This window comes from Gobius niger (assembly GCF_951799975.1).
Source record: "Gobius niger genome assembly, chromosome: 2".
Classification (NCBI taxonomy): Eukaryota; Metazoa; Chordata; class Actinopteri; order Gobiiformes; family Gobiidae; genus Gobius; species Gobius niger.
The window spans coordinates 19,186,629-19,202,220 of record NC_136853.1 but is presented as its reverse complement, the minus strand read 5'-3'; the positions used below and the strand labels follow the sequence as shown (position 1 = coordinate 19,202,220).

The following is a 15,592-nucleotide window of genomic DNA, read 5'->3' as shown; positions in this document are numbered from 1 at the left end:
GTATTGATTCACAGCTGCGTTCGTGGTTTACTGATGTTATTATCAATTGGACATGATTGCTTTTCAATTGCACTGATTTGCTCTGACAGCGGCTTCAGTGAAGTGACTGGGACTAAGTGCTGTAGACACTGAAGGAGAAAGAAACAAAAGGTTTTATATTTCGAATTTCACATTTTCACTGATCAGACTGTTAAAACACCAACATTATATATAACCTATAAACTATAACCATTTCTGCATCCTTAACCCTTTATAGGGCACACATTGAAATACTTTGAAATAAATAGTTTCAATTTCAGAGTGTTGGTGGACATAACACAAGTCTATTTCTGTTGTAACATTTTTCAAAATGTTTCATTATTATGCAGAGAATCAATGTGAGCAAAGTTACCATATTTAGTTCATTGCCCTTTAAGGAAAAAAAATACAAAGGTTTATATATAAAATATACAGAAAATACTTTCAGATCTCGGGGGTGCTGGTATTCAGGAGACGTTTGTGATATTGATGTTTGAATGATCACACCTGTCATAGGCAAGAACTTTTGTAATGTGATTGTGCTTTACGTGCAGTGGGAGGGGTCAGTCGCCTCCAACATTGTTTGCCAAAAAATTTTGCTAAAAATAACCTTTGGCAACATACAAACATAGTCCTAGGGTTTATTGGTTCTTTTGTCAATAAAATATTGTAAGTATGAATAATAGGTGGAACGGGTGTGTCCAAATATGGACAAAACTTTAGGTTTAAGTGAACAGGGCAGGGCGTATGATCGAAAAAGGTGTCTGCCTTTTTCATGCTGTAATTTCACTTATTTCACGACGTCCTTCAAAATCAATACATATATCATCACTTAGCACAATTATTCACCAATAAAATGTGAGTTTCATCAACTTAGCTCCCCCACAACAAACATTTAAAGTGCTGTATTAATTATATGCAGCTTAAAGTTTTTCCATAAAATCACCTTAGTTCATTTGTGCAGTCAAGATATTGATCTTTGTGCTAGTTTTTCTTTCAAGTGGACAGACCTGGTGATTACAGAGATATTAACCGTAAACCTGGTCAAAACATCTGCACTTTGGCAGCTAAAGGCAAGTGTTTGATCAAATATTTGTTTAAAGATTACAACGTTATACTGAAGCAAATGGTACAGCTGAGGAATTAAAGACAGAAAACCTCTGCGACCAGCATGTTCTGTCACTAATCCCTTTGTACAGTCACCTCTATTGAAGAGTGTACATTAGATCCACATTTCCAACATGTTTCCCTCTGGATGTTACAGGAAGGCAGACTGACCCCTTGTGACCCCTCTCCTCCACACTCCGTGCCTGACCTGCTGCGAGGTGTGAATTGCTGTCCCCCGCTGACAGAGCCTCCCGATCATCTTTATGCTGCCTGTCCCACACTGTTTATGACTCGGCAGTTTAATTAGAGCAGAGGAGGAGAGCCGAGAGCCCTACGGAAGATCACATCAAAGAGGCTCTGAGAGGAACGCCGTCATTTGGTGTTGGTTTTATCATCAGGCTTCCACGTTTATCTAACTAATCATATAGCAATGACCTGGAGATGACAGGGAAGTCGCTTTCTGACAGGAAAACAGTGACTTCTATCATGTGACTTTAGTAGATGACCTAAAACTACTTTGATATTAGAAGTTATTTTAGTTTGGGTCATGGATCAGTGACAGGTTTATGGTGGATCCTGAATCTAGCACTGGTGTGTGAGTTTCCTTTCGTAGAGATAAATGCATTGACGATTATTTGTGTTTAGTGTTTTTAAAAGTGGCATTACATTTGAACGACATCTCAAATTCTTAATATTCCTTGCATCAAAGCAGGAAAACAAATTATTTAGATTTTTAATTGGTCATTCCTCAATTATTTGGCCAATCTTTGATTTGACCATCCATCCATCCATTTTCTTCCGCTTTATCCGGGGCCGGGTCGCGGGGGCAGCAGTCTCAGCAGAGATGCCCAAACTTCCCGATCCACACACACCTCCTCCAGCTGTTCTGGGGGGACCCCGAGGCGACACCAGGCCAGCTCGGAGACATAGTCCCACCACCGTGTCCTGGGCCTTCCACGAGGCCTTGTCCCACTAGGACATGCCTGGAACACCTCCCGCGGGAGGTGGCCAGGAGGCATCCGGAACAGATGCCCGAGCCACCTCAGCTGCTCCTTTCGACGTGAAGGAGCAGCGATTCTACTCCGAGCTCCTCCTGGGTAACTGAGCTCCTCACCCGATCTCGGAGGGTGCGCCCAGCCACCCTGCGGAGGAATTTCGGGCGCTTGTATTTGCGATCTTGTCCTTTCGGTCATTACCCAAATCTCATGACCATAGGTGAGAGTGGGAACATAGATCGATCGGTAAATCGAGAGCTTCGCCCCCCGACTCAGCTCCCTCTCTTTGAATTGACATGTAACAATAATACAGTAAAACAGTTGGATAATATAACCCAACTTACTCAAGAAAGTGGGAGTCCTCGCCTTTAGTAAATATTGAGTGGTAAGTAAGTAAGTAAAGTTTCTTTCTAAAGTGCTTTTCACAGATAAAACAGAGATAGAGTGCACAAATCCTTTATTGAAAAAGTACAGGAGACAAACTACACATTCACAAACAGTTAAACATATAAGTATTTCACAGAAATGTTGACTAACTATAAAAGTTCAATGCAAATAATCATAATGGAGTACCGTGCCTGTGTTATCAAACCAGGTCAAACAGAATTAGAGACTTTATTATTAAACTTTACAACTTCATTATTTGACTGATTTAAGTCTACATCTGTATCAATACAGTCAATCAATACAATCAAATCTCACTCAACACTTCAAAAATGTGGAGTATGAAGAAAATAGCTGCAGTAAAATGTATATGAAGAAAAAGCTAAAGTATCCCTTGTCAAATGCATCATAATTTGTGAAGAAGTGGGGCTATAGTTTCTTATAAACTGTTGCTACTAGTGCAGCAGATGAGAAGAAAAATACTTCAGATTGTGAAACTTGGTAAAACAAAAAAAATTCACAAAATCTGGGTGTCCACAAAATAGTCTGATGTGCACATTGATGTATGGGATACAACTAGGTTTGGTGATCCTCCACCTCGCCCGATCATTCATCCAGTGTCATTTATGTCCCGTGTGATGTGTGCACCATCCGGGTCAGTACATGAGCGAGTCATGTAGAGCCCCTTACCCTTGGCTCGGCTTTCCTGTGCTGACACACCTGGTCATCTCAGGCGTCTAACTAGAACTACTTTCTACCAACTAATTGATATGGGGCAATTAGACAGCATTTGGGACACTAAACTAAACCAAACTGGTACTATTCTACAGAAACGAAATCTCGGTCCAGCATTAGTAAAGCAAGATCAGCTGACACTGAACCCCATGCTGAGTTACACTGCAGGGATGGTATTCACTCTTACAGTACATGTACATATATACATTATACATGTAATAAACCACCACATGAGACATGTGTAGCCTGATAGTTTCAGACAGTCATTCCAAGAAAAAACTATTACATTCAATAAACATTCATTTATTTTGTCTGTGCCTAATGAATCCTGAAACACATCTTTAAGGTTTTGTGGCGGCCATATTGGGCTCCATCTTTGTTTATAGTCTGCTCTATGAAATATTAAACACAAATCCTTTCACAAATGTTTTGACTCTACTTTAAGTCTGTAAAACCAAAGCAAATGCATACACACATTTGAGTGGAAAGATTTGAGTGGACACCCAGTCATTTTCAAAGATTGGCTTATGTGAAATTAGTAGTAGTAGTATTCTTGTAGTGGGGCAAATGTATTTATCTGCTGCACTTTACATGGGGTATAATGCTTTAGTTGTGCACTTGTTTATTCACACTCGATTTATAGGAAGCATTAAAATGAATCACATATTAGTGCAAATTTTTCAACAAATCTTAAATGCATGAATGGGAAACTTTTGGAGGTCACACCCCATTTCTTTTGTAGCAGGAAAATAAGGCACTGTCCCCTGCCCCGTCACAACTGTTCAGGCAAAGAACTGGACTAAAGCTACGATGTTTGTGTTTGTGCAAAGAGTCTAATAGAGTCACATGATGCCTTTCCCTCTCTGACAGTGTAATGAGTGACCGTCTGTGCCCTTCGTGTGGCCTGTGTGGGAGGCCACTGTGCCGTTTGGCCTCAATCATTGAGAAAGTCTCATGATTTACGAGCCCAAATCTTTCCTACAGGTAATTCTTGGCTCCATATACTCTTCCAATCAACTCTGGTCACGTGCAATCATTTAATAAAAAATAATTCCCAGTGTAAATAGCGGCTGTAAGATATTTGTACAAGTGGGATTTGTCTTGTAACAGGCCCGGCGATTACTCCATGAATTAGACGTTAATGATTAAGCCGCGCAAAGTGAAGGAATAGGGGGTATTTTATTGTCTGTCTCGCTTGGTAAGTTTTCATTTCCTTCTTCATTAGTTTGCTCTTTTGATGTACGCTCCATAGACCCTCGTAAAAGTGTGGAGTATCTGGACACAATGGGAGCATTTCTAAGTGACGCTTGTTTCGCTCAGTGTATATTCAAAGATCTGCTGCGGATAAACCTCGTGACTTTCCGTCCTTAGGTCAACATGGACAGAAATGCTACATCAACAATATGCAAAAACCATTGAAGACCATTATTTAAAAAAAAGTCAATTTTGGGGTTCTTTGCACTTGTTTCTTGCATGCATCGTGAAGTCAAGCAGCTCTGACATATTAAAATCAGCCAACCTTACATCGCCCGCGAAACAGCAGAAGTATCAGCATGCCGTAACTCAAGGCCAAAAGAGGTAGTTTATTTTTATCACGGGCAAAGGCGCCAAATCATGTTGGTATGAAGTGGGCTATATAAATGCAAATTGTATTGGAGAGCTATTAGGCCTGGAAAAGGTTTGTATGTAAATGCCCCAAAGGATCACAGTGAAGCAGTTGGCCAGTTAAGATTAGTGCACTTTGTACCAAAGAAGATAAACCGGGAAAAAAAAAAGAGAGAAATGCAATTGCTTTGAGAAAAATTTGGTGTACAAGGTGAGAGGTTGATTTGCTGTAGCAACTATATGGAGATGTTTGAAAGAAGAAGAATAGAATTTCAGCTAATTCTTTTCTCACAGGAGGATTTCACTGAGCCTTTGGTGAACATTTGGCTTGTGCAACAACTTTTCACCATCCCACAATGTTCCTACTGTATCAGACAAGAGTTGCTGGACATTCCCAAAGTTAACCAAAAGGAATAGTAATACACTTAATTACTTTAAAAGGTGCAGTGCCAGATTAGCATGTAATTCAACAATAAAACAAATAATCAAACCTGTCAGTATAATCTGCTAAAGTGCTGCAAAGAGGCTTTTGGAGAAGGTAGTGACTCAAGGGAGACCTCTAGCTGTGACTAGGTGGAACTTTTATGTGAGAAATTGCACGTTAGGGTCATATCATTTAATCTATAAATGTGCGTAAAAGCAAATTCTTCACAGTATGCACCAAATACATGCACAATAGGTAAACCCTCCAGCCAGATGACTCGGACCATCAGTACATTGCTACCTGGTGTTTGTTTGCGGATTTTCGGTTTCTGCTTATTTCTTATGTGTCGTAATGTTCTTACAGACCCAGGTCATACCATCCTGAAAAGTGCAAGAACAAAAAAAAAAATCAAACAAACTAAAGCAACCGCAGGGCTTGTTCGCCCAATCATTAACAAAAAAAGGTTTAGTGTATTGTTATCTTTATTGAACTCATATTTAAGATAATAAGGTTTCCCTGTACATGTATGATTACATAGGTCTTACCTGCAGTCCCTCAGCTGTTAATGCTGAGCAGGCCTGGACCTGCCACATGCGATCACGGATCGTGTGCAGACGCAGACACTCCGCCAGATCTGACGCTGAGAAGGCTGTCATCAAGTCCTGTTTGTTGGCGAAGATCAGCAGTGGCACTGCAGCGAGCATGTCCTCATCCAGTAACTCAAACAGTTGCTGGGAAAACAGTCCAACAGGTTCAATGCTGTTCATTTCATAGCGAAGCCAAAACTTTTTATTAATTGTAATCTCTTTCAGTCTGTATCTAGGCTCCCGTAGATACACACTGTTATTGTGTCCTTGGGCAAGACACTTCACCCACCTTGCCTCTTGTGTTTGTATGTACTGGTGCATGACTGAGAGTGTGAATGGGTTAGTGGTTCGGTGTAAAAACACTGCTAATAGGGAGATGGATTGAGCATTGAGACCATTCTCACCAAACTGGTTTCCTCAAGACGTTTCTTGTCAGAGCTGTCGATGACGTATATCTGCGGATATATAACGGAAACAAATACATCAACACATTTCTTAGGACTAACTTCCTACTAACTCAGCAATGAAAAAAAGTAATGTATGCACACAAACAGGTTGTACCAGCACGTCTGTGTTCTCAAAATAATTCCTCCAATGGGGCGAATTTTGCGTTGACCTCCAATGTCCCAAACATTCAGCTTAAATCCTGATGACTGGACAGATTGTAGATTGAAACCCTGATGAATAAAACACACATTTTGTTTCCAGTAATGATGAGATTATATTACATCTATCTACACACTTACATTATGATAATGATAATCTTACTTGTGTGGGCGTGATGTGACTGATATCTTCAGCTGCCATTTGTTTGAGCAAAGTTGTCTTTCCAGCATTATCCAATCCCAGCAACAGCAAGCGCACTTCCTGTTCTGGAGCCTGCTTCAGTCTACGAAGAATGGATAGTAAGCCCTATGGGTGTAAGATTTCAAGTCAGATTAAACTCCCACAAAAAACTCATAATAAAAAAATATGCAATGCATGGCATTGATTTGTTCCACATTTTGTTTGTCCTCTCTGAGAAGTGCCTTTTGGTATCCTGGCGATATATGAGAAAATTGGCTAATAACTCAAATTCTCATCTTTTTGGATAATAGTCTGATGCAAGTGGTGAATAAATATCTAGCTCCTGTTATTGCCACACCACTATTGTTTATTTTAATCTATCAAAACTGACTCTGACCTGAACAATTAGATACATCTTTGTATTACCTTGTGCATTCAATAATTATTTACATTATTTACATTTTGCCACGCTATAGATCACAAACATAAATATATTTAATTTAAAATTTTACGTGACATGATTGTGAAGTGATAGGAAATGTATACTTTTTTATAAATAGATTTTTTTTTTTATAAATGAAAAACTGGTGGTATGTGCATAAGTACCTGCCCCCATTTCCTTTTAGTGCAACCATTTGCCTTCAGAAGTTGAATGATGATTTCTGAATGATCACATATTGACCCAATGACTAAATAGAGTCTACCTTAGTTCAATCTAATGTCGTTTCAAATACAGCTGCTCTGTGATGGTCTCAGAGGTCTGTTAAGAGACTATTGTGGAGCAGAAGCATCATGAAGTCCAAGAACACACCAGACAGGTCCGGGTCGGGATCAAGTTAGTGAGAAGTATAAAGCTGCCTATGATGACCCTGGATGAACTGCAGAGAGCAACAGCTCAGGTGGGGGAAACTGTCCACAGAATAACTATTAGTCGTACACTGCACAAATCTGGCCTTTATGGCAGAGTGGCTAAAAAAAGCCAATTTGAAAGAAAACCATACGAAGTCCTGTTTGCTGTTTGCAACTTCTGAAGGCAATTGTTTGCACTAAAAGGAAAGGGGGCGGTACTTATGCAAATCCCACTTTTCAGTTTTTTATTTATAAAACATTTGAAGATCATGTATAAAATTCATTTCACTTCACGATTGTGTGTCACTTAGTGTGTGTCTTTCACATAAAATTTAAATTAAATATATTTATGTTTATGGTCCATAGTTTGGCAAAATGTCGAAAAGTTGGGTTGCATAAGATACTTATGCAACCCAATGTGTCAATAAACACACATCGGTACACACATCAGTAACACGTTCCAATGGAGCAGCATGCAGATGAAACCTACAAAAAAGCCAATAAAGGACTGTTTTTCTTGCGACAGCTCAAAAATGTCAGTCAGACACAACATCCTCCTTCAGTTTTACACATCCATAATTGAGAGTATCCTCACATCCTCAATAATAGCCTGGTATGGAAACTTGGACAGTCATTCACCCATAAAACTCCAAAGTATAATCAACAAATCATCTAAAATCACTGGCCACACACTCACATTCCTAGAGACTTTGTATCAAAGACGCGTCACACACACACCCAGCTCACCACCGGTTCACACTCATGCCCTCTGGAAGGCGCTACAGGCCTTTGAAATCCAACTCAGATAGATTTAACAACAGTTTTTTTCCCAAGTGCCATAGGACACTAAACAAATGCATAGTAACTGTATCTAAATCTGTTGTCTGCAATGTTGCATCTGTATGTGACTGACACAGGACATGTGAGCATGATGTGCTGTACTGAAAACAAATTCTGCAAACTCGGTCGTGTGGCCGTTAATAAATGATTCTGATTGTGATAAACAACTGTTACCTCGAGGACCACACACTGACTTAAGCACAGTCTGGTTTTTGTTCAGGTCATGGCTGTGTCCCAGCTGTTTTGAAAGTCCTCCAGCTCTAGACTCTAAGCAACATTGTGCAGCTATTTTTATTGATACCTGAGATTCCTCAGGGGTCCATCCTAGGTCCAACTGTATTCATAAATGATATATCCCAACCTGCTAGCTAAGGAATTGTACACCTGTATGCAGATTACACCATTTTGTATTGCAATGGAACAGCTCTAATTTGGTCCTCTCTCTCAATGTGAAGATTACTTGGTTAAATCTTAATAGATCTGCTAACTCTCCCAAACTCAATGTTGCCACTTCAGATGGATCCATAGAGCAAGTTACTTATGGATTTTGGCTAGATAGCTCTTTATTGTTCCAACATCAAATCACCAAGTTACAAGCAAAAATTAAAGCTAAACTGGGCTTTTTGTACTGAAACTGTTCCCCCTTCACATCCTTAAGCATGTCATTGTGGAAATGTCCGTCCTTCCTCTGTTCAACTATAGAGAAATAATTTCCCGGCATGCTTGTAAACTCACCTTCAAAAACTCTCAGGTGATTTGGCAATCACTGAGGTCCCGTCGCAACATCCACTCTGGGTCCTGTTCATCTTTTAAACTATGTAGGGACTCACTATCTCACTATTTGTACCAGCTACAGTTACAGTCGCCTCCAGGTATTAGCACTATCGTCACAGCTCATAAAGCTACGAGTTCCCGAAACCAAGTCCTCCTTACGCCTCATGCCCTTTCACTCCGCTGCTGCTGCTAAAGAATAAGATTCCGCCCAAAACAAACTAAAGTTAGAATCACTGATGTCACTCTCTCAGACAAACACAGACTGAAGAACATTTTAACACCTCATGTTATACTAGAAATAAATCATTTTAATCCCCTGTATATAACCATCGACTGCATTTGTTTATTCTTGTATCCCATTCCCTGTTCCTTTAAGTGCACCTAAAGCACTTTCAGGCCAACATTGTAAATAAGAATGTGTTTGTAATGTTTTCCCCTGATGAAATAAAGGAAATTAAAAAGTAAGGTGTGTGGGGGCGGCTGTTAGCTACAGGTGTCGCCAGTATTAATACAATGACTTACAACATGCAGTGACTCCCAAAGCTCCTGCCATGATTACATGAAGTGCTCAAGCCAATTGCTAAGAAAAGCCATGGACTTATTTTAACACTCAGGATGTCTAATATAATCTATGGAGGTTGTGTTGAAGATACCACAGGATTGCAACAGTATGGCATCTGAAGCAAAATGAGTGTCCATTCTGCTTTGTTATGTGTTTTGGCACTCAGTCTAGAATACTAAGGATTCTGTTTGAAAATAATGTGGCTCAGAGAAGAGCATTCGTCTTACTCCAACCACGGCATACTGTGTTGTGTTCCTGGGCATGACCCATCCTTGTTGCTACCTATGTGGATGTAACGAGAAGTATGAATGAGAGTGTGTTGGCTACAGGCTGTGTATGTTTGTGCAGCATGTTCAACAAATACCCAATAATTTGACACACAGATGAGCCAGAAAGTCATGTAAGGAGAAGTTCAAATAGAGGAACATATGCAACTGCATGTCTAGTGAGGGAACTTACAGAAAACTATGTAGGCAACATATAGGGGTGGGGTGGGGGCCAAAACCTGAAGCAAATGTTTCAGATTTGGGGTCAGTTTGCTCTTACTATCTTTGTAAGGATCAAATTCACACACTTGTTGTAAGAATTATAATTTTGTTCAATTTTCAGATTTCCAATTAACAACAAAACACTAAACACTGATTACTCTCGAAAGTTCTGTTTTACAATGTGAAGATGATGTCATAATGGTGGGCAGTTTTTTACAAATGTTGTACCCCATCAGTATTTGGTAGTGATTGCATTCACAAACTTTTATGTTTATGGCAGAAAGGCCTTTCCAATATCACCACAAGTAATTTTCATGCCTTTGCTACTAAAACATAATGTTGACCGTAATGCCTTAATGCCTGATTTTAATATGTAAACATTTGTTAATTATGTCCATTTTATTTTGAACACATAAAAAAGGGCAAAAACATTAAATCTTTTTGCATCGTGTGAAAAGAATGAAATATTTATTTTTTATTATTATTATTAGAACTTTTCAATCAGTTGGTGGCTTAATAACTGGGGGGAAATGCAACAATTTAACATAGTATAATTTAACGTTTACACGGTAAGCTTTGATGGATTTACAATTGAAACCTGTAACGTCAAAGTTGTTTCTCCCCCCGCACAGCCCTTGTCCACTTTAATCAACTAAGATAATACAAAAAGGTAGGCTACCTATACAAAATCCCCTCTCAACAAAGTCAAGATGAGGCTCAGTTCCTGTCGATTTTGTCCAAAATACAATTCTGGCATTTCAATGCTAAAATGTACTATTTCTGTGCGATAATGTGAAATAATAGAATACTTGCAATGCATTTCAAGAGGAAACTCACCATACCGTTGTGGCGGCGGAGCGTGCCTCACTGGATTACAGCATTTACTGTAGGCTACTTTAGGAACTGCTGCAAGTTCTGTTCCCATGGAGATAATGACGTCATAGTAAATTACATGAACATAGGCGACGTAGGCCTACACCAATTATCTCTTTTTGGGCCATGTTTTTTTTCTTTTCGTTTTTTTCCCCCACATCCGTTTGCATCAAACTTCAGTGTTTGCAGTCAGTTCATAAACTGCTGAAGATTAACTCAAACTACTTCAACTACATGTAGGTACAGAAAGTAGTGCCATTTCCCACTTAGGCTTACTTAACACTATATTTACTTACAATAGGCTATTACTCCAATATTAACAGAATAGTTGCAGTCGCACCTGCTTGAGATAGATCAACACAATGATCCAGAAGCTGGACAATACCTGGTAAACAGCGCCCCCTTCAGTTTAAACCCGTTATGACTTTCCCAACCGCCCCTTCACCGCCGTCTCTCTATGAACAAAACAAGCTGAAAAAGACTCGGATTTCTGCTGGTACCTCAACAAGTCTTTTATTTAACCGAGCACTAGCTATATGTTTTCCGTCGTGGTCGAGGCTGTAAACCCAGAGAGATGCCACAGAAAACACTGGGATCCTTTGTAGGTCTGCTTTGTGCTGGGACCTGTCTGGTGCAGGTAAGCCGCGTTTGATGCTCTTCGGGTCGGCGTTATCTGCAGGCAAAGCCGCGGACTGTGGGCTGGGCGAAGGCCGGGTTTTGTCTCCTCCACAAAGGACACGGAACCGCTTGCTACGAACACTCAGACTGACATCACTCTATTAGGCTTATTGTTTAACTATTAACCCTAAAGGGAAAAATAAAACAAAGTAGACACGGAGTGAACCGGCTAACCTAGTTTTAAATCACACACAACTGTTAGCTTTTGCTAATAGACACCCGGCATATGTTCATTTATGGTTTAAAGCTAGCTTGTACAATAGCTTGGTTGACTGTATTTTGCCCGGACTTTTAAGAACAAACACCTTAAACGTAGCGGGGATGTGCTTAAATAATATTCTAAACTTTGTAAGAGTTTCACTTGATTATCTAAATTGATATTCCAATACTCGTATGTTTTTCTTGTAGGCAAAGGAGTTCTGTTTTGGGGTAAATAATGAGCAGTATCGATGTGAGATGGGTTACTGCTGCGGAGAAACAGAATGCTGCACGTACTACTACGAGCTTTGGTGTGAGTATGAGTATTGTCCCATAAAGTCAATGTAGCAAACATCTCCATCTCTCACATAGTGCAGAGGTGGAGATGTTCTGAAATTCTATAAAAGGGTGCTTAAGTGTGAAGCATGTCTCCTCATCCTCCAGGGTTCTGGCTTGTTTGGACCCTGATTATCATGCTCAGCTGCTGCTGTGCCTATCGTCACAGAAGAGTCAAGATGCGTCTCCAGCAAGAGCAACGTCAGCGTGAGATCAGCCTAATGGCCTACCAGGGGGCGTCCAGCTCCTTTATTTCTCCTCCACCACTTAATCTGAGTAAGTGTCTGTGCTTTTAAGACTTTTTTTTTTTACTTTTTAAATTTGCTAGTTTCCTGAAGTGTTTGCAACTGACCACATTAAGATCAGCACGATTCAGCACGTTTTTATTTTTATATTTACTTGATAAGGTTGCACACTGAATTAAACACCGTTCATGCTTTATAAAAATGCACTATACATGTATGTTTACACTTTTGTAGGGTTTTGGAATGACTGCAAACTTCCTGACTATGAAGAAGTGGTGGGCCATCCCCCAACACCACCACCTCCTTATTCAGAAAACCCTCCAGATGCTGCTCAGGTAAATTCCCCACCAGTAAACCAGCCGCAGGCCGCCTCTGAAGCCGAGGCCACGGTTGGCGCTGACGCTTCAGCCAGCACATCACAACAGGGAGCCTTACCCATGCCGGTCCAGGCACAGTGTCTCTCTGCGGACTGTGGAGACGGGGGGGAAGATGAGGAGCTCAGCACTCGTCGCCGTCATGTCACAGGCGATTCGGGGATCGAGGTGTGCGTGTGCCAAGTGGACATGGATGAGAGCTCTGGGATTGAGGAGGACAGTGATGAAGAGCACCGCATGTGTAAGGCCACAGGTGGGGGCTACTGCTCAGCCCGACAGCAGCAGCAGCCTTTCATACCTAAAGAGCATACTGCCGAGTTGCCTGGCCAGAGTGCAAACACCAGCTCAGACGATCACATGGTGTGAACCGAGGTTATACCAACTAACCATAGGACAATAAAAGCTGCAGCCATTATTATTACCACTGGGAATGTCGGCTGTCTTTTAACACACGGACAAGAGGGTGTTGATGATGAAAATTGAGCTTTATAGAAGACAAAACGGGGAATTTAAATATATCCAAGTCGTATTTTCTTTTCTTTCTTTTTTTTTTAATGAGAAATATTGTTACTAATTTCTTGGTTTGATCCCAATTTTAAGAACCAGAGACAAAAGGGAACTATTGTCACTTGCAGGAGCTGACCCTTCTGAATCCCCACCTTTAATAGGATTGCCATGTTATATTTGTTGTCAGGCCTCTCCTGGTCTAAACATTTCATTTTTATTGCCACTAGTTTCCTTCATATAGCATGCTAAATTGGTTGGCAGCATTTCCCTCTCTTTTACAACATGGCAAAGGGTAAAGGCTTTTGAAGACACTGGATAAATATACAACAGGACGCTTGTTGTTGTGTGGTGTGTACATGAGAGGTTATGCGTGGCCTGTGAAATGTGGGACACAGCTGCAGTGATCTCACTCTGAGGTCATGGTAACCAGCATCTGGTGTGAAGCCCACTGGGACATCTAGAGTAGGGCAAACGAGTAAAGTAACCCCATAGTACAGGAACATGATAGTTACAGTTTTTTTTAATATATATATATATATAATTATCTTTAACTTTGCGGTTTTTATATCAGACTTTGATACAATGGCTTGTGATCAGAAAGGAGCTTGGGTGTTGGAGTAGTTTGCTTACACAAGTATGGACTGAATGCATGGGATTTCCCACAGTGCATCTGTGTGTCATAAAAATAGTAACAACTGAGAGGGTGTGGCCTGCCACCAAAATGTAATCAATAAAAAAGCCTTGTGGTGGCTTCAAGCTATGTAGATAGTTCTGTTGAGTTGTGCCCTCTGTGCAGCAACTGCTCGAATGTTTATGAAAAACATGTTTTTATACATAACCAACTGTGCTTTAGTAAATGTCCAGGCGTCACTCACCCTTTCATTAGTGTTTCTCCTGAGTTTCTGGTGTACATTTTTTTTTAAATTGTCTTTTCATATTATATCATATTGGGCAGGACAGTGACGTAAAGTATAGAGGTTGTGTGTGATGTCATAACATAGCAACAGCATGGCCGTTAGCATTCCATCTCTGCAACAGCAGCACATCAGGTGGAAAGCATTTTTCATTGACTTTACACTCGATTTGCGATGTTGAAGGTTCTCTTTCTGTTCAGATTTAAAGACCTTCTGTAGTTTAAATATTTGAGAATGGTTCCACTAAAAGCACTGCTTTTGGCATTAGTTTTTTGCTTTTTAAACATTTCATTTTGTTCAAAAGCAGATAGTGGTGAAACCAGCTTGATATATGAACAAATGTACTGGTACTATTAGTGGAGTGCGTTCTTAGGTCTCTTCTTTTGGTTGTGTCTGGAACATACAGGTATGTTCAGCTTTGGTCCAGTTAAAGAATGTATTTTTAATGCACGCTTGCTGTTAACTAGTTTATTGTTGCTGACCTCTGTATTCACATATAAAAACACAGATTGAATGTTAGTTCCTATAGGATACAAATGTCACTGTGTAGTGCGTCTAAGGGCACCTGAAACCCCATAGAAGCATTTCTTTGCATTCAAGAGTGGTATACAACATAAATCGTCCTGTTTATGTCAGTGACAAATTAGGCATTTTAAGCAATAGAAACTAGGGAGCCTTTTCCCTCTTCGCTCAATTCTCTGAGGTTGTTAACCTATTTAGTTTTTGATATTATTGACAAGAATCAAGACAAGACTTTGACTCAAACATGCCCCGGTCACTAATCTTTGCTTTCTATTTTGGTGTTGCCATGAGGCAGGAGTCCCCAACTCACCTGGGTCCAGATCTGCATCACCAGAGCATTTTCATCTTTAAAATGTTGAATATCTGATTTAACAATTAAATAAACAATATAAGCCAAACTCAAAGCTAATGTTTATTCATTGATCAGCTGAGCTTTTTGAATAATCAGGCTGTTTAATGTTTTCACATTTAGACCAAGATCAATCCCTGCATATGTCCGGCTTCAGATCGAGAAGACTCTAAAGTTTCTGGACCTAGAGCAGATTTAGTTGGGGACCCCTCCTGCCCCAAGTCAGTTTCCTTGTATATTACACATTTAAGGAAAGACGATGCAGGAAAATGAGGAACCAGCATTAAATACTGTGTATTGAAAGTTTTATATCATTTATTGTTTTTTGTTTGCAGGCTACATAATGTAGGGTTAGAAAAAGTGTGTACATTTTTTGATTACATACAAGATTGAAAGTCTTTTACAGTAAGACTTGAGGAGTTTTTGTGTCAATTTTTTGTTC

General features: G+C 40.1%; 2 protein-coding genes across 2 annotated transcripts; one reads left to right on the top strand and one right to left on the bottom strand.

Moving 5' to 3' along the window:
* Positions 1 to 5,592: 5,592 nt before the first annotated feature.
* On the bottom strand, positions 5,593 to 10,998 carry LOC306959392 (ADP-ribosylation factor-like protein 3). Its single transcript, XM_079551492.1, is given in 7 exon segments — positions 5,593 to 5,648; positions 5,814 to 5,999; positions 6,260 to 6,310; positions 6,417 to 6,451; positions 6,454 to 6,532; positions 6,624 to 6,767; positions 10,992 to 10,998. Coding segments are annotated over 7 exon segments (546 nt in total). The 5' UTR covers positions 10,995 to 10,998; the 3' UTR covers positions 5,593 to 5,600.
* Positions 10,999 to 11,454: 456 nt separating this feature from the next.
* On the top strand, positions 11,455 to 14,299 carry wbp1 (WW domain binding protein 1). Its single transcript, XM_079551746.1, has 4 exons — positions 11,455 to 11,664; positions 12,114 to 12,216; positions 12,348 to 12,515; positions 12,719 to 14,299. The coding sequence occupies exons 1-4, from the start codon at positions 11,602 to 11,604 to the stop codon at positions 13,222 to 13,224; spliced, it is 840 nt and encodes a 279-aa protein (XP_079407872.1). The 5' UTR covers positions 11,455 to 11,601; the 3' UTR covers positions 13,225 to 14,299.
* The last annotated feature ends 1,293 nt before the right edge of the window (positions 14,300 to 15,592 follow it).

Excerpts from the sequence above, each read along its gene's own strand:
- wbp1 (XM_079551746.1), top strand. The coding sequence starts at position 11,602 with ATGCCACAGAAAACACTGGGATCCTTTGTAGGTCTGCTTTGTGCTGGG. Across the intron at positions 11,665-12,113 it reads CTGGGACCTGTCTGGTGCAG|GCAAAGGAGTTCTGTTTTGG; the intron begins GTAAGCCGCGTT and ends TTTTTCTTGTAG. Across the intron at positions 12,217-12,347 it reads GTACTACTACGAGCTTTGGT|GGTTCTGGCTTGTTTGGACC; the intron begins GTGAGTATGAGT and ends CTCATCCTCCAG.